At 41.1% G+C, this 18,191-nt stretch overlaps 2 protein-coding genes across 5 annotated transcripts; one reads left to right on the forward strand and one right to left on the reverse strand.

Moving 5' to 3' along the window:
• The first annotated feature begins 1,324 nt into the window (after nt 1-1,324).
• Nucleotides 1,325-4,803, forward strand: LOC124473945 (interferon-induced protein 44-like). 4 transcript variants are annotated; one of them, XM_047029704.1, is made up of 8 exons: nt 1,325-1,430; nt 1,788-1,835; nt 2,001-2,034; nt 2,234-2,432; nt 2,535-2,681; nt 3,369-3,540; nt 3,706-4,137; nt 4,624-4,711. In XM_047029704.1, exons 2-7 carry the CDS (start codon nt 1,793-1,795, stop codon nt 3,723-3,725), a joined length of 615 nt encoding a protein of 204 aa, XP_046885660.1. In that variant the 5' UTR covers nt 1,325-1,430; nt 1,788-1,792; the 3' UTR covers nt 3,726-4,137; nt 4,624-4,711. The 4 variants fall into 4 exon arrangements, with proteins under 4 accessions (XP_046885660.1, XP_046885679.1, XP_046885670.1 ...); XM_047029723.1 differs by lacking the exon at nt 2,001-2,034 and having other exon boundaries at nt 1,377-1,430; nt 4,624-4,803; XM_047029714.1 differs by lacking the exons at nt 1,325-1,430; nt 1,788-1,835; nt 2,001-2,034 and adding an exon at nt 2,048-2,072.
• Nucleotides 4,804-5,219: 416 nt separating this feature from the next.
• Nucleotides 5,220-9,128, reverse strand: LOC124473937 (peptidyl-prolyl cis-trans isomerase B-like). Its single transcript, XM_047029690.1, has 5 exons — nt 8,900-9,128; nt 6,528-6,641; nt 6,168-6,261; nt 5,827-6,011; nt 5,220-5,399 (listed from the first exon to the last, which is right to left on the reverse strand). Exons 1-5 carry the CDS (start codon nt 8,999-9,001, stop codon nt 5,277-5,279), a joined length of 618 nt encoding a protein of 205 aa, XP_046885646.1. The 5' UTR covers nt 9,002-9,128; the 3' UTR covers nt 5,220-5,276.
• Between the last annotated feature and the right edge of the window lie 9,063 nt (nt 9,129-18,191).

Here is an 18,191-nt window from a genome sequence, read left to right on the forward strand (position 1 = left end):
TGTGTCCCAATATGGATAAGCGGAAGAGAGACACCTACGGAACGTTTGTGTATGTGTTAAACTTTATGCCTCGCAAAAGAGTTTAGCCTTTGATGTTTTGCAAATGCATGTATGAAGAGCTGGTGTAGCAGTGTCATCCAAGGGTCACAGACTCTCACCTCCACATGTGGGAGGTTGGAAAGTCTTGTCTCCATCCTGTAACATGTTTTGAAATAAGTATATAAGAACTGCCTATTACTGTAAAGCTTTAGGCAACTCTGTATCAACGCAGCCATGTTTCCTTGCAAGAAATAAACCATTGAACCTTCTTTGAACCTGACGACTCTTTGAGTTTCTTGATAAATAAATATGCCTAACACACTATCAGATAACTTTATTTATTTTCACGTTACACATACTATCTAGCAAGTTCCACAACATAGGCTACTCTAGCTACTTATCTGAAAATACGTACAATAACATATAACAAATGTAACACATTCAAATGATCTCTTTTTATAGGCTAGTTGCCTTTATCAGTTAATGATGATATGTCAAAACTGAACGCAGAATTAACATTAGCGTTGCTTTTCCATGCCAATTTGGACAGGTAATTACATGGTTTGATTTGTATTGTTAATGTAATGAAGTATATGGCTCGTGTAGTTTGTGTACTTTTATGAATGATCTCAACACCAACGGCAACAACGGTGTAACATAAAATGTAAGTTATGCAAACACTTCACTTTTGGAGCATGGATCATAAGGCCACCCACCAACTGTTTCTTCTATTTAATTATAGTCTCTTCCATAGTCTATGGTCTCTCCCAAAACAGGGAGTTCCCGATGTGCAGTCTGTGTGTGGGTGTGTGTTTATGTGTGATAGAGGAGGCATGGCTTTGGACACATCTGAAAGCAAGGGCAGGCTCTATGTTTTCAAAGATAGATTGCTCTCTGGACAACACATCAGAGCTATTCTGAGATTACTGAACACATTTTTACCACCTGTTCCGAAACCGTTTGACAGCTCAGAGCCAGTCAACCCAGGGTAACTCCAGTATAGAACAATTGAACAACAGAATATCTGTTCTATATAATTTACTTTTTTATTTGAACAAATGTAAAATGTGCCTTTTGAAACACCTAATATTAAAGAACCTTGATGGCAAAGTTGGAACACAGTCCCGTTATAACTGCACAAACTCAGCACTGTCCTTGTTTTGTCAGAAAGTGAAAGAGAAATGTATTCTGGAAAACAGGCTCATTTCAAGGAAATGACCGTCAGCATCTGCCTGCATGGATAGAGCCAAACGCCAATCCCTCAGTGGACAACACAAAGTACTGAACCGTTGTATAATCAACTGGAAACTGAAAGTAACTTTTCACCTACATAGCCTATATATCGCATCCAGTCACACCCTGGCTTTAGTCTTCTTATGTCAATAAAGAGGGTAAGAATTTTCTGCTTCTGCATTTATTGGAGTCTCTTATCTTTTTCTAGATACTGTAAACTGAATTGCACATAAGACAGACTGCCACTACTGTTACATCATATGTTCTAGCATTTAGAATATTCTGGTTTATTGGGTAGACAGTTTTATATAATGCAATACCAAAGAGTGAGTTTGTTAGATAAATACAAACGTGTTTAATATGCATATGAGAAAGTGCAGTGTTAATTTTTTTTATCATTAATAAATAATGACTTTGGATATGTTGCTTTTGATATGAACGTCTTTTAAATAAGTCAGTTAGTTGAAGACAAGTTGTACATTGAAGTTGTTGTATTAACCTCCCCTGCAAATTAGTCAACATGGGAGGTGAATCATCAAGACCAGCAGCACCACCATCACCAGGTTTGTTACTTTTTAAATTCCCAATTTGTTGTAGGCTACCCATGAAAGGATCCAGGTCGGTCATGTCCACCCCATTTTAAGCTTCTTAAAATGCCCTGATCCGAATTAATTTCACAAAATCCATAGTTAATTGTAAAATAAACAAGTTTCTTTTTATGTCTACGGTTTATGACAAAGCTTGGAGGGAGGTTGACTGGACGTAAGCAGCCTACTGTCCTGACTGATGAAAAAAAACTGGTGAAATAGAAAATAGTGGCGTGTGTAGCAACTCTTGAAAAAGTATTGTAACATTGCTCAGAAAGCCCTTTAAATTACTGAAGTAAATTAAAAATACTGAAGTATTACTGAAGTAAAAAAAAAAATATATATATTTTTTTTTTTGGCAATTCTCTGGACAGGAAGAGAGATACCATGATTAAGGAACTGAAGCAATTCAGTTTGAATGATCCTGATATGGGCCAGCTCAGGATCCTGCTAATTGGACCAATTGGCACAGGAAAGTCCAGCTTTGTTAACTCAATCAAAAGTGCTATTTCTGGTCGTATGGTGACTGCTGCGCTGGCAGATGCTGACACAGGCACAAGCTTCACCAAGATCGCAAGTATTCCCGGGAAACACATACATCCTTACACATTATCTATTGTTTAGTAATTTATGTTAAATGAAATGTTTTGAGGGAAGTGTCTTTTATTCTTGTAGTATCAAACACATTACATTAGAGATGGAAAAGGACGCTTACCTTTTGCATTCAATGACGTCATGGGTTTGGAGCCTGATGAATCAAGGGGGGCGCACCCTGCTGACATCATCAGCATTCTTAGAGGACATATCCGAGAAGGTTATCAGGTAGGCTACTCTGCAACATGTAACTATAACAGCAACACATGCCAATTGTATTAAGTTGTTTTATGGAGTACCCAGTATTCACCACTATTCACCCCCTGCCCCCTCCAAAGGGAACAAAAGCAACGGCTCGATGCCCACCCATCTTTATCATTATCTACAGTGCATTGCGGCCTGTTCCCAATCATTGCCTGTCCAGTCATCAAACTGACACATACAACACACAATCATGATACTTCATTTTTGTAAACAACTTTTATTTTATTCTAATTGGATAATTATCAAGATCCAGGGCCAAGCAAGCCTTGTGTAGACTGTTTCTACGTAGCCCCCCCAAAAAACACCTTTCTCCGATCTCGGAAGGCCCCTCTATGCCCAAGGGCCCCTGGGCACGTGCCCAGATTGCCCATATGGTAGATCCGGCCTCGCAGCTGTATCACGGGCACTGCACTAGTTAAAGTGAATTCACGAATCACCCACATGCATGAATCTCACATCAATGATAGGATAATTTGATGCATTATCAAGATACAGAAAGAGATTTTTTCAACACTTTACGAATAATATTTTCAGGGGAGTGCAAGTCTTAAGAGGAGCCAATGCTCCACTTGGCGCCTCCATGTTCGCATCCTGCCCATGGCAGATGCAATTTCTAACCCTCCATATCTCTTTACTTTTTACATGATACAGTTCAACCCCACTTGTCCCTTGACACAAGAAAAACCAGACTACAACAGCAGTCCTGAGTTAAGAGACAGAGTCCACTGTTTAGTGGGTGTCATGTCTGCAAATGCTGTATCTGGAATGTCAGCTGGAGTCAAACGCAAGCTGAGGACCATAAGGGAGAAAGCTAGCAGTCTGGGTAAGTGTTCTCCACAAACCTAAATAACAACTAGTGGCACTGATGACTGAAGACACCTTTATGAGGTCATTGGATTATCTGACCATTCATGTAACACCTTGACAGAAGGGCTTTTGATGTCCAAATGATGAACAACTTACCGTTTTATGTATGTTTATTATACAGGTTGTTGGAAGTATTACTAGGGATGGGTGAACTATGCCTTGGTGCTTTCTTTCGGATTGTGCCTGGCAAAGTGCTGAAGTTCAAGCATGTGGAAAGTCGAGCTCACAGGGACATCTGGTGGTTATCGAAACATATAGCAGCCATTTAAACTCGAGTCTGAAGACGAGGCCTTTTAGTAGTCTACTGTACGACGGCCAGACAGGTAGTAAGAGGTAGACAGGAAATGTATGATAGGGGAAGACACACAGGAATGGCCGGAGCCAGAATTGAACTTGACCCGCTGCGTTAGGGCTTCAACTGTACGTGCTGTACCGCCGTTTGGAGGTACAGTACCGGGGGAGCCACCGGGCGCTCCAAACCCACATGTTTCCTCTTGAGACCCCCTCCACCCGTGTATCACAGGTTGCAGTGAAGAAATAAAGTTCTGTGACGGTGGGTGAACATCTGTTTGAAGTCAAAATGTTTACTTTAATGTGTTAATGTGAGACCTGATCAGCCCTGGAGAGATTGAGACTGGAACATTTTATACCCCTTTCAACTGCTAGACACCAATGGATGATCCCACTAACAGGTGTTACCATACACCAATAATTGAATAACATTCCCACCTACTATTCCCAACTATGCAACCGCTGCTATTCAGCCCCTGTCCAAACAATCACTTAAAACACACAATAAATACATTCAATAATCACCCTACTCCTATCCTCCCACTTAATCTCTCCCAGAACATAGATTTAGGTGTGCATACCCATAGAGGAAAAAATGAACCAGAATGAAATGTCAACACATTTCTCCTTCAACATCACAAGTTAGGATTCTACAAGGATCCCTATCTGAAAGTCTCTGTCTGAGGTATGGCAGCCTGTAATGCTTACCCAATTAAATCCAAAACATGCATTTCTTCCCTTTTAACAGACCTCCCAGATATTGGTGCAGATGCTGATGGGGTCCAACACAACTTGTACCACAAAGACGTCCGGTTAGCTTCACAGCCAACACCAAAGCCAGCCCTCCAGATTAAACCCTTGCTGCCTGTAGTTACCTTCCAAGCTCCTCGTCTTTAAGCACTGTACAGAAGGACAGCCTATTATTGCAAACTAATTTCCAGAAATGAAAATATGTAGGTGCTTTGCACATGCAGAGCCATGGTCATTCTCTAATGAAATACTCATTGGGATGAATGGTTAAATGGGTTGTACTGAACTGTTTTGAGAACTAGAACTATGGAACACTTTTCCCCCCTCAATGAGAACTTAAAACTGCAGGGGTTGCATATTTTTTTTACTATCCATACCTCACTAGCACAAATCTGAACCCTTTAATAAAGATCCCTTACAAAATAACCACACAAAAGCTGAGCGACATTATGGAATGCTTTAATGCAAATGGTCCCAGTGCCCCATCTGGTGGTATGCTCTGGCACTGCCATGACGCCAGAGGGCCACCTTCAAACAGGAGGCTGTCCTTCTGGACCAGAGGGCTCACAAAGAAAAAGACAGAGATAAACAAGGTCCAATTTGTTTCCAACCCCCCTTAGTCCTGTTTTCCCAGTACCCTCACTGGGACTACTACTGTTTGGCGATGACAAATGGCCTTCCCACTGCTATAGTGCCTGAGTTGCGGATGGTGACGTCTTGAAGAGGCTTATCCCGGCTGTCTTTACTTGTGTTCTCGATCTTCTTGACCACGTCCTGTGGATGAGGCATGTTAGGATCCACACTGGATTTTTTTGTTGTTGCAGTAAACGACTTTAAAGACCAACACTTGTGATTCTCAAATGTAGTCAACTCAGTAATCCTGCTCTTTGGAATTTGGCTTTTGAATTAGGCACAGTCAGTCTGTCTGGGCAGTTTCAGATTTCATCTAAGCTTTTGCATGACTGCCCAAAATGCTTTAGCCATCATTTTCCTATAGAAATACTTAGTTAACAATTTAGCATTGACAATAATTCAACTAAAGGACACTTTATATCATCTTTACATTCTGTTTGAATAGTTGTTTAAAAAATAAAATGGATAATGAACATCTAATTTTAAAGAAATCCACTTGTTAATTGAAGGATGTTAGAAGCATTCCTCTGTAGTAGGTGTGTAGATAATTCAGAAGTAAAACACTCACCATGCCCTCCAGAACCTTGCCAAAGACCACGTGTTTCCCATCCAGCCACGGTGTCGGAACGGTGGTGATGAAGAACTGAGAGCCTTGGGTATCTGGACCAGAATTAGCCATACTAAGCCAGCCAGGGCCATAATGCCTCAGCCTGAAGTTCTCATCAGGGAACCGCCCTCCGTAGATACTCCTGCCTACAATATAAAAGAAAGCAAATGTAAACGTTTCATACAATTGATACATAGTGTTTTGGTACTTTGTCACAAAAAAACGTGTTATTCATTGACATATGAACATATGGCCACCCCTGTCATGCCGATTTAAAGATACTGTATCGGTGCTGTGATTACCTCCAGTGCCATCTCCACGGGTGAAATCTCCTCCCTGAAGCATGAAGTTCTTAATGACTCTGTGGAACTTGCTGCCCTTGTAGCCAAATCCTCTCTGTTTAGATAACAGGCATAATGTCAGTACTATGTCAATCAGATTGTTTGTTAGAAGGACATATACTATACCAGGTTTTTCGTTTGTTTTTGTGGCAAAATCATTACACTAGAAGAGATGCTGCATTGGTGATACATTATACTGAATGGTCAATCAGATGGTAAAGAAAATATAAAAATCTATTCCTTTTACAAAACTGGTGCATAACCATTATTACACCCACGGTAATATTTCAGTTAACTGAACCAGTCAGATTAAACACCTACCTCTCCGGTCGACAAGGCAATGAAGTTCTGAGTCGTTTTGGGAACAATGTTCCCAAACAAACCGATAACAATTCGTCCAACATTTTCATTTCCAATTTGGATGTCAAAATAAACCTGCGGAGTAGAAGTTTATTACTGTTGTCTGGGCAGATAACATTCAAATACCAAATTAAATTTGAATTTAAAAAGGGCGACAGTCACTATGCTTCTCATCTTGGCGGAAATGTTAAATAGGAAGCAAACCCATCTTCTTAAAATATATATTAAAAAATCAAGTCAGCTTTATAATTTTTTGCATCAGTTCAGATGACCCGAACATCACTCGTATTTATTGCTCTAACTCCATCATACGACAAAGAAATGTTCAATATATGGTAGCCAAGTGTCGAGCAGGCCGTATCAGAAAAAATAAAAATAAATTATGAGCTTTCTGCAATGCTAGTCAAGGTGACCATAGTAGCTAGGTGGCTACCGAGTTCATTATTTTCCGGTATACCAATTATCTGAATTATCTGTTGTAGCATTGACCACAATTACTTTACATTTAAGCTAAAGTTGCAACACATTGTGTTCAGGAAATATATAGTTCAATTGGCATGCTATGCAATTATGCCACACATAAGTAGTCCTAGTGTGTGACACATAGTCCTGGATTTTCGATCAACACAGGTTTGATCACACTCTTCCCACTTCTGGAACTAGTAGTACAGTATTACGAGATAATAGTTTTGTGTTGGGTTCATAATTGTTTAAATGTTCAGAAAAGCTTTTCAGAAACTTTTCAGAAAAGCGCTGGGTGAAGTTAAGCGCTTGTCTGACAGCTGACCAATCAGGACGAGGAGAGTAGGTACAAGTGTACCTTCCCTAGTATTCTTCTACCTTAGTTACCAGGCTATGGCTCCTCAAACGCCAAAGCTAAAGCAAGTAATTGCATTTTATTCGCCACATTAGCTAGCTTTCAATAAGTAAAACCAACGGAAAATAACGGATTATAATGTATCGCTAGTATGTATGATTCCCTTTCAGGTTACAGAATTCTCGTCAGAAAGGCGCTTGACGTCACCCAGCGATTTTCTGAAAAGGCAAAAGCCGCTCAAAAGGCGCTGAAGGCAGCGCTTTTTCAGTATCAATTCAGCTTACTTAGTACAAAAAAGTATATAAATAAGTACACTGCTAGTATACTTTAAGTAATATGATAACAGTATACTTTTATACTAAGTATACTTACAAAATAAACTTGAAGTATACTTCTTTTTTGTAAGAGTAGGCTACATGACAGTAAACAAAAGCTACAAGACACCCAATGCAACTGCCACAAGACACTTGCGTTCCACTATCAACAGAACAGTAACTGTCATGTAGGGGAGAGCGGGGGCGAAAGTTGCACGGAACGAAAGTAACAAAGCTAACACTTGTTACTTTTGTCCCGCCGCTAATGCAATAGTATGTGGTGAATTTCTGTTTGTGGAAAGCATTTATTAAAACATGTTTATGTCATATTATATAAACAGAATATGCCAAGAGTGAGGGTCAGAAAGACAGACAGAGGTCTGATTCAGTAAAAAATGATAATAAATATTTGATGTAACTGAAATGTAAAATTCATAGTTTTTTGCAAAACTAATGGACAAAATGTGTTTTCAGTTACATATTAACAAGGTCATAGTCAGGTATATGTAATAAAAACCAGAGTAACACAAAAAATCTAGCTTGTATTGTGTTACTTTTGACCCACCCTTGTGTTACTTTCGTCCCAACTGATGGGGTCGAAAGTAACAATGTGCAACTTGTGTTCAAAATGAAATTATACTGAAGTTGTTCGACATTTGTACAAAATACCATCTGGTATTGATAGACCACACTTATAAGTTATAGACCCAAGCAAAAATATATTTATGTCTAAAACATTCTCTTTTAAAATTAAGTTTTTCTGAAAAATTGTACTTTCGCCCCGCTCTCCCCTACCAGTGGAGGCGCTGTCACGTAGCCTACCACTAGCTACTGTCATGTACCAACGGAGACTGGCATGTACCACTAGCTACTGTCTATGCTGTCACGTACCACTAGCTCCACTGGCACGTACCACTAGGTGCCAGTAGAGGCACTGGCACGTACCACTAGCCACTGTACTACTCGCTCCACTGGCACGTACCACTAGCTACAGTAGGCTACAGTACAGTTTTGGTTCTAACTGCCTCCGCTTTTTTCTGAAAAAAGAAGTCAAGTGTGAACACGGCCTAAGGGAGGATAAATGTGTCATCTGTACGCGAACGTCAAATAACATGTTATTGCACATTTGGCCTTCCATATAAACCAGGCTTAACGCGCTGCAGAAGCGTCTGGAGTCAATAATGCCATGGGTAATTATTTACCTTTGCCGTTACTTCAACATTCTCTTCAGCGTTTGAACTGCTGGGAAACAGCAAAATAAACACCGATCCCACAAAAACTGTGACAGCCACTAGAAACTTCATCCTCTTCTTGTAGATAGGAACCAACCAGTGAAAATGTAGCCGTGGTGGCTGAAATATATATGCCCGGGGAGTAAACCCAGAAGGAGACTGGTTTTCTAGTTAATTATGTGAACTATTCCACGCCCATTCTAAACCTAAAGCTCATAGATTTAGGTCAGAGACGCAATGTATTTGGATTGGCTCACATTTCAATCTGAAAACCTGTGACGTTCGTTTTGTTTTGAGCATCATATGAATAAATCAACTCAAATTGATTAATTAATTTGACATTAGATAAAGATGGCGAAAAAACTTTTGGATATTAGGGGATAGTTAGCCACGTGTGTTTTACACTGGCGGGTGTAGACCTACGACAAACATGGTTGCCCATTTACCCACCGTCATATGGGTGATCGATGTCAGGATTTGCTAACACTGCAGATAATCCTGTCCATGACCCCAACATAAATTAGTCCCTCATAACATAATGTGGGCCGTTCAAAGTTTGAATGCCACAAAGCTTAAACAAATGGTAAAAGTTTGGGTTAATTGGAACTTGTTGGGGGTCTGATTGATCACCGAATGTAGGCTATACAATATTCTTGAATATCTTAAAAATTACAGCAACACAACAAAAACTGTTACTGTGAGACAGTACAATACACAACAGGGACAACAACAAAATTTTCAGTGACCATACAGTCCATCAATAATAATAAATAATATTGATGGACATCTGATAGCTGTATTAGGCCCAACCTTCCTTGACCACTGCCCATGTTTATCCTCTGTCTCAGTTCTATTTGTAGAGCTTCATCCTGAACATATAAGAAAACAGAAACACAATGTGAACCAATCCACTTGTAAATAAAATAACTATAGGTTGTTTAAAGCACGTCACATGACCCTAATATAAATAACACCTCTAAATAACACATTTAAGTCAGGATGAATACGGTTGTTTATTCAATCTAACGGTCTGATCCATCAATTGGGCGACAACAGACTGATTGTTGAAATCATCTTAAACTACATTTGGGTTTCAACCCACCATACCATCACTTGTCATTAGCGTGTTGGCAAAACGCGTAGACACAACAACGGGTTGCATTGTGCATGTGGTTTTTACGTGTCACATTACTGCCACTGTGGCAAGATAGTGGTATTGAAGCATAAATGCTTGATTAAAGCGTTTTTTTTTTAAACAAAATAAAAATAGCTTGTTTCAACAAAGGTTGATGGATTATAAGTGAGTGGTGGATGAGCGGTTAAGGTTGCACCCTAAACATCCAGACTATTTAGGACATAGTCATACATTGTGGATGAAATCTGAGATTTCTAATATGCTTATTTTAATCACATTCATTAGATCATCTATTGCATCATTATTTTGGTATGTATTCTGTGCTATCAACCATGGAGGGCAGGTGTCAGTTCTAATGAGAAGTTGCTGACGGGTTGGAAATGAAGTAACTACATGCTACAGTGTGACTTGGTGAGAGAGAGAACCACATCCTGGTTCCTAAAGGATTAGAGGCTTTTCCAAAAAAGGTCTGCAACTCCTCAATTACTGAACTGACAAAAGAGAAAGAAGAATAATGTAGGACCGCATACAACGCACACTCAGCTCTGATGTATTTCAGCCCATCATAGTGGGCTGAAATACACTGTTGAAGAAGCACATATGAGACAATGTATCATGACACCAGGAATGGGAAAAAGTTTGGTCCTCCAACTCTGAGCAGACGCATGGGATTGATATCAACTAGTTAATTCCATAAATGATACATCGGCCGATAACCGAAAAGATGAACGATCTAAAAAAACTATGATGAGATTCTTAAAGGCAGCATCTGCATGACTTTTCAGAGTTACGGTGAGATTACAACAAAACGCATCAATACTTTTAAATAGACATGAAATAGAACCATGCACTATAAATAAACATGGCAATTGAATGCGTATGTTTAACACAAAAAAACAAACTTTAATACATATTTATTTGAACGTTATATTAAAAAAAAAACATCCCCAAGCCAACGGGCACTTCCTGAAAGCAGGCCCAGTGAAGAGACAGCATGCCATAAGACATAAAACAGTGACTCTGTGGCAAACACGGTACAGTACACACTAGGGATGAGCATTACATTCAGTGTCCATCAGTAATAGATAATATGGATGGATGTCTGAGATCTGTTTTGGGCCCAACCTTCCTTGACCGCTCCCCATGTCTGTCCTCTGTCTCAGTTCTATTTGTAGAGCCTCATCCTGAACATTGAAGAAAACACAAAACTATGTAAACTAAGCCACCTGTAAATACACTAAGTGGTTTGTTGAAAGCAAGTAACATGACCCTAATGCTCTAAATAACACATTCAAGTCAGGATGAATAAAGCTGTTTATTCACTCCAGCAGTCTCATCCACACACACACAATCCTTCCAAAACACCCAGAAGGGTGTGCGCACTTGTGTGTGTGGACTGATCGTTGAAATCAGCCTAAACTACATTTGGGTTAGAGACTGGTAGTTGGACGAAACCTTCAGTGGTCCATTACTCACCTTGTGAGCAGGTGGCATAAGTGATACCAACGTAGATTAGGACCTTTCTTGCTACAAGTTATCAGGGTTACGGAATTTATGGAGTCAGTGTGAGTTTGACATTCATGGACCCAAATGATAATGAGGCAAAAAAAGTTCAGGAATTGCACAGAAAGCACTGCACAAAACAATATACTCCACTCTACTCCTATATTTTACATTGGCTGCACCAGAGTTTAACATAATTATTCATGTTTACATCCATTGTAAAAGGGTCCCTTCCTGGGAACAGCACTAGAGCGCACAGACTCATATAAAGTGTGTCTTTTTTAATTTTTTCTAAGACCATTTTACTTCAATTGTACATTCATGTGGCAGATAATATTTTCAAAGAATAAACTTCCTGCATCTTTAAATCACTATGTTATTGTAGGCTACGGTTAAAGTGAAGGAGACAAGCTAGCTAGTTCTGGAGTGGTCTTGTTTTCAATGGCAATGCAATTGCTTGCAGCGCAGGTACCTGTCTTTCTTCTGAACGTGTTGCAGAGAGAGAAGCGGCAAGCATGGTCATTTTTTATCACAATGGCATTTAATCATCACAGCAAACTATTTCACTGCTCTGAACTGTAAGTAACGTATCCAACCACATCCACCTCCAGAGATCTCTATGGCCAAAACCTTACAACCACAAACCACACCGGGGTGCTGTCACATCGCTGTGGGAAAATAAAAAAATAAAGAAACCCCATTTAGTATCTTGGTCCCCAGCTCCACCATGAAGATAGAATAATTGAGTAATTTGGCTGGTTCCTTCTACCAATCTGGGGTTAAAAACTGGGGTTGTGAGAAAACAAGCGAGTTGAGAATTTAAGACAATTCATCTCTGACAGGAGAAGGGCAGTCAGGGGAACAGCTCAGAAAGCTGAACTATATTTGAACCCTCTTATCCTTCATCAACGCTGCATTGCTTATGTTGCATTAGCAGATTTGCTCATTAGCGAAGTGTTGGACAATATATATCCAGGAAAAGCAAAGGACCCAGGCAGGTAACAAGCTGATGATACTGTAGCTCTAATGTAGCTCGTAATCAGCTCTCCAAATGCAGGATCTTTTTCTTCCTACACAGTACTTGTATTTCATGTGCTTTTAGTGCCACCTACTGACGTAACAGTAACAATTTACTACAGTTGTACGAAAGATCAAAATCACATACACAACCTGGATGTTAGCTAACTGTCAGGATGGAGGATGACAGTTGGAGTGCATGGAAGTTGTAATCCAGCAGACATGTCTAGAGAGCAGTGTCATCGGTGTTGAAACATTCTCAGAAGCCATTGATCAAATATACCGCCACGGTATTACCAATAACCATCAGTGCTCACAGCATGACGCTTGATTGGACGAATGTCATTCCACTCGGCTATGGCTTAACTCCCATTAGATTGATAGACACTGAGATTTATCAGTCATTATTTGTAGGTGGGTGTACAATCAATCGTCTCTTCTTAGGTGGGTATATGGTAAATCCCTCTTCCCAGGTGGGTATATGGTAAATCCCTCTCCTCAGTGGTGGGTCTATACCGTAGACATATATGCAGCGCTACACCTCCACTCTTCTGTATTCCATGATCCCTCCCGTCACCACCCTGCATCTCAGGCATGTTGAAATCATTCCTCATGATCGCAACTCAAGACACACACACACTCTGTTCCCCCACACACTCATTTCTGTCCCTCTCTCTTCCTCCGCACACACACACACACACACCTGAATATTTCATACTAATTGGACATTTTAGGATGACTCTGTCATAACTTGGACAAGTCAGGATTGCTAGATACATTATTAAACGTTCTCCATCTATCTCCCCTCCTTTCCTTTCTTTGTGTGCAGTTCCTGGGTGATCTTTCATCAAAGTCTTTGATGAGAGTAGCATGGAGACTGTTGCAGTGTGTTACCCTGACCTCGCTTCATTTAGGAACATTTCTTCTTACAATAGCATGGCGCAAGGAGGAGGGGAGAGATGTGGGCCGACGTTCATGGCTAATATGGATGTTTCATCATAGCACTGTGCAATTTCTCAGCTGTGGAAAACCTCTAGTATCAGCGCTAGTTCAGCGGGTTTTGAATATGGAGAGTGTGGATAATAAAAACATGTCATTTGTAAAACACAACCTCTAACAGTGCACACAGCAAACATACCAGTTCTGAAAGACTAATACGATTCATAAAAAGCTTTGACAAACATAGCTGAATGAATTTATAAACACACATCATCAGAAAAGACATTACTGTTGTCAGGAATCAAATAATATTGTATTTGTATAGCCCTGTTTACAAGCAATGTCACAGAGGGCTTCAAATGTCCTCAGAACTGCACAACAACCAACCCCAAAAAGTTCTTATGTGTAAGACCCCTGTTTGTATTTTGTATCAACCAGTACATTTTAAGTTTGACACTCAAATGAATGAAAACCCAAACCCACATATATTGAATATTGTTATATACTGTAACAGTACAACTAAGTACAGTGTGCCCCTGAAAATGCATAGTCATGGGAAGGTGTATCCACTTCATGCTCTCAAGCTCAGACATAGTGAAACACATGGAGCAGACACGTGTGCTATGCTTGGTATGTGCTTGAAATTCTGCATGCAGTCATACGACATGTATCAGTGACAGTGCATGCGCGCAAAGAGAACTCAATGGCCTTCTCGTGGTACACCCACAAGTGTTTATGTATAAACAATGAAGTCTGATAGACTTCACATTGAAAGACATGCACACATACTCACACACAGTCTGATTTTCTGTTTATCACCTTTTAAACAAAGCAGATCAACAATGTCATAAATGTTTATCTGTCTCCTTTCTACTGTATCATAAAAATATAAATACTCTCATACGGTACATGATGTACAGTCTTAGCAGCTAACGTTTCATACACCACATATACCACAACATGTATTGGATTATTATTTTCCTTCCCATACTTTGAGATAACAATGTACTCTGTGCAGTGAAACGCTGTGCTGTGTGGTATAAATCGAATTCATTCTTTTGACCTTTCAAACTTTTTTATTTAGCAAAAAGGTTTTCTTTTTAGTAGTTCTACAGAAGCAACTGGTATTTTACTGCTTTGGGTTCATGCAGTTTATAACAACAACTTAACACTCCTGACTTTTCTTTTCTCTTTAGCCTTAAAACATGACTTAATTGTGAACTTTGACAGTAAAGGACTTTGCTCACGCTCTTCCCCACCAGAAGGATAGGGTGATGTGACCCTCCCCACTCTCTCCCCTGTTTTGTCCACGTGCCTGTGTAGTTCCAGAGGCAGGCCAGTCTATGGGTGAGCAAGGTTGTTTTGGTCATATGATCCTAAGTTTCTACACAGGCTAGTCTAGCTGGCTGTAATCAGATAGAGATACCATGACACCAGTGTTTATAAAAAGGAAAGCTACAACACACCCTTCTCCTTCTCTTGCCCTGCCTCCTCAACCACTCTTGTCTGTTTTGATAGCTTTTCACTGCGCTTTCCCTCAGGGTGTCAGGTTCTTTGCCTGTACAGAAGCACATGTACCTACAGCTTCTACGCGTGCACACAAAAACATACACCCACCCACTCAGAGTGCAGACTCGCATTCATGCACGCATTCACTCACACACACACACACCTATACACCACACACACACTAAAACACTCACTGATTTATTTACTCCCTCACTAAATATACATGTGCGTACATACACATACATACAAAAACACTCACTCGCACACACACACATGCACACAAACACATACATACACCCACTCAGATATGGTGCAAAGTCACACATTGAAATTCATGTTGAGCTGTAGTAAACATTGCCACGTTTCTTGGCTCCACCCCTTCTCACAGAGAAATCCTGTTTGCTTGTGATTGGCAACTTCCCCACTCCTCTTATTTTCTATTGGCTGAGTCTTTTCTTCATGCAGAAATTCCAGGTGCCTTATACACACAACACATATGTTCAAAGGGTGCTCGGAGTCACGCTTTAGGAGCACATAAAAAACACACGTTTTGGTGCGTGTGTCTGTACATTTGCTGTAATTTGGAAGTTTTGCCATAATTTCAGAACCTTTACTCATTCACACACACAAAACATACACTGTTCTGTATGCATTTCTAGTATATTGTATATAGAGTCCAATAAAAATTACAGAAGTCAAGAAACTTGTTGTTATATTCACATACATTAGAAGATTTCCGTTTTGGCACAAAGAGTGTAGCCTGGTCGTAACCAGACCCTCGTACATTTCATTTGTACAGAGGGTCTGGGATCGCTCCATTGACAAACGTTAACTTCCTTGAAGGCGGGTCCTCTGTTGAAGTTTAAAACTATTGGATCTGCCCAGAGCCACTCTGATTTGCCATAACCAATCGCAAGCGTTCGCCTTAGCCAACTCCTTCACCACTACTGTAACGGAGCTAGCTGCCGTAGCTGGAAAATCAAACTTTTCCCGAACCCCGTGGGGAGGAGGGCCACAACATCATGGCCACCAACAAAACTCAGCAAGGGAATGTTCTTGCTCCGGCTTTAACCTATGGATATTCGGCAGTGTTGCCACAGCCGCAGAATAGCTTCGCTCGCATCTTTCTCCGCCGCCATTACTGAACTACTCAAACTAGTGCACGACATTAACGTCATCATTCTCAGCCACTCCCTCTGTTCGCAGATTGGACCTACAATTTTTTTTTCTTTCTGAAAACCGACTTCAAAGTCAAATTCCCAGACCTAGTACAGAAGGAAAATCCAAATTGAGCGGAAGTACGTAGGAGGGCAGAACCAGGCTTCAAAGAGTGGGATCTTGGTACACAATTATTTTTGATTTTCCAAATTGCCACTAGAGAGCAGTATATCCTTGATCAAGTTACATGTTTAACAACTCAGGAGTCAGGTGGCTGAGTGGTTAGGGAATTGGGCTACTAATCAGAGGGTTGCCAGTACGATTCCTGGTCGTGCCAAATTACGTTGAGTCCTTGGGCAAGCCACTTCACCCTACTTGCCTCGGGGGGAAAGTCCCTGTACTTACTGTAAGTCACTCTGGATAAGAGCGTCTGCTAAATAGCTAAATGTACATTTGTTTACCTGTGCAACCTTACCTCACAATCCATTCTTAACACCGTAAACGTGATTTTGAATCCTTAGATGTCATATAATGTTTAAAATACACTACAACAAAAACTGACACTAGTCTCCATAGTCCCTTACACCTACATGTCATTTTTATTCACTATCCATTGGAAATATCAAATAATTAGAATAAAAGGATAACATACAGATTTTCTAAGGGGAAGTGTTCTTTGTTGCATCATGTTAATGACATGCTGGATCCAATGTGGCTCAGGAGGGGTTGTATTTTCAATCGTGGCTCTGAATCAAAGTACAGTTTAAAATGCCTCTCACTCAGAGAAGAGGATAGGGGATGGGAACCCGCACTAGATGCAAGGCAAGGGGCTAGGAGCCTGGGGCCAATGCAGGGCTGGAGGGTGCTGGGCCAGTGCAGGGCTGGAGGGGGCTGCGGCCAGTGCAGGGCTGGAGGGTGCTGGGGGCAGTGCAGGGCTGGAGGGTGCTGGGGGCAGTGCAGGGCTGGAGGGGGCTGGGGGGAGTGCAGGGCTGGAGGGGGCTGGGGCCAGTGCAGGGCTGGAGGGTGCTGGGGGCAGTGCAGGGCTGAAGGGTGCTGGGGGGAGTGCAGGGCTGGAGGGGGCTGGGGCCAGTGCAGGGCTGGAGGGGGCTGGGGCCAGTGCAGGGCTGGAGGGGGCTGGGGGGAGTGCAGGGCTGGAGGGGGCTGGGGGGAGTGCAGGGCTGGAGGGGGCTGGGGCCAGTGCAGGGCTGGAGGGTGCTGGGGGCAGTGCAGGGCTGAAGGTTGCGAAGGGCAGTGCAGGGCTGGAGGGTGCTGGGGCAAGTGCAGGGCTGGAGGGTGCTGGGGGTAGTGCAGGTCTGGAGGGTGATGGGGGCAGTGCAGGGTATAAAGGGCTGGGACAAGACTGTTAAATATTTAACACTTTTTTTTTATATTTAACTAATTTAACACTTCTCCGGACTACTTTAATTGTAAATAAAACCACAAGGTGGAGATGTGAAAGTACACTGGTTTAAACATGCCTCCAATCATCAAAGGCTGGGACTAGTTGGTTGGGTGCACGGAGAAATTATGTTTGATAATTGAAATCTTTGGTTTTTCCTGTCAACAATAGGCCTGCTCATACATGTGCTTAAAAGTCTCTGTTAAGTACATTTTTTTTATCAGGTAGTGCACAGAATCGAAGAAGTCAAGGACGTTTATTACTTGCAGCATGGAGTATGTGGAGGCTGAAGTCTGTCACCTTTGAATGTCAGCTAGTCAGTCTAAAGCTTGTGGAAAGTTTCTTGCTTTGTTTGTTTGTTTGTGTTTTTGATACCTGCTCTTCAAACATTCAACGATCAAACAATCAGCATATTTAAGCAAGGCATGAACTTAAGACAAACAAGAACCTTTCTTAGGTGATACATTTACACTACATTTATGCATTTAGGAGACACTTTTATCCAATGCGACTTCCAAGACAGAGCTTTACAAAAGTGCATAGGTCACTGATCATAACAACGAGATAGCCCCAAACATTGCAGGTAGCCAAAACATGAAACA

Source organism: Hypomesus transpacificus, chromosome 2 (genome assembly GCF_021917145.1).
Source record: "Hypomesus transpacificus isolate Combined female chromosome 2, fHypTra1, whole genome shotgun sequence".
Taxonomy (NCBI): Eukaryota; Metazoa; Chordata; class Actinopteri; order Osmeriformes; family Osmeridae; genus Hypomesus; species Hypomesus transpacificus.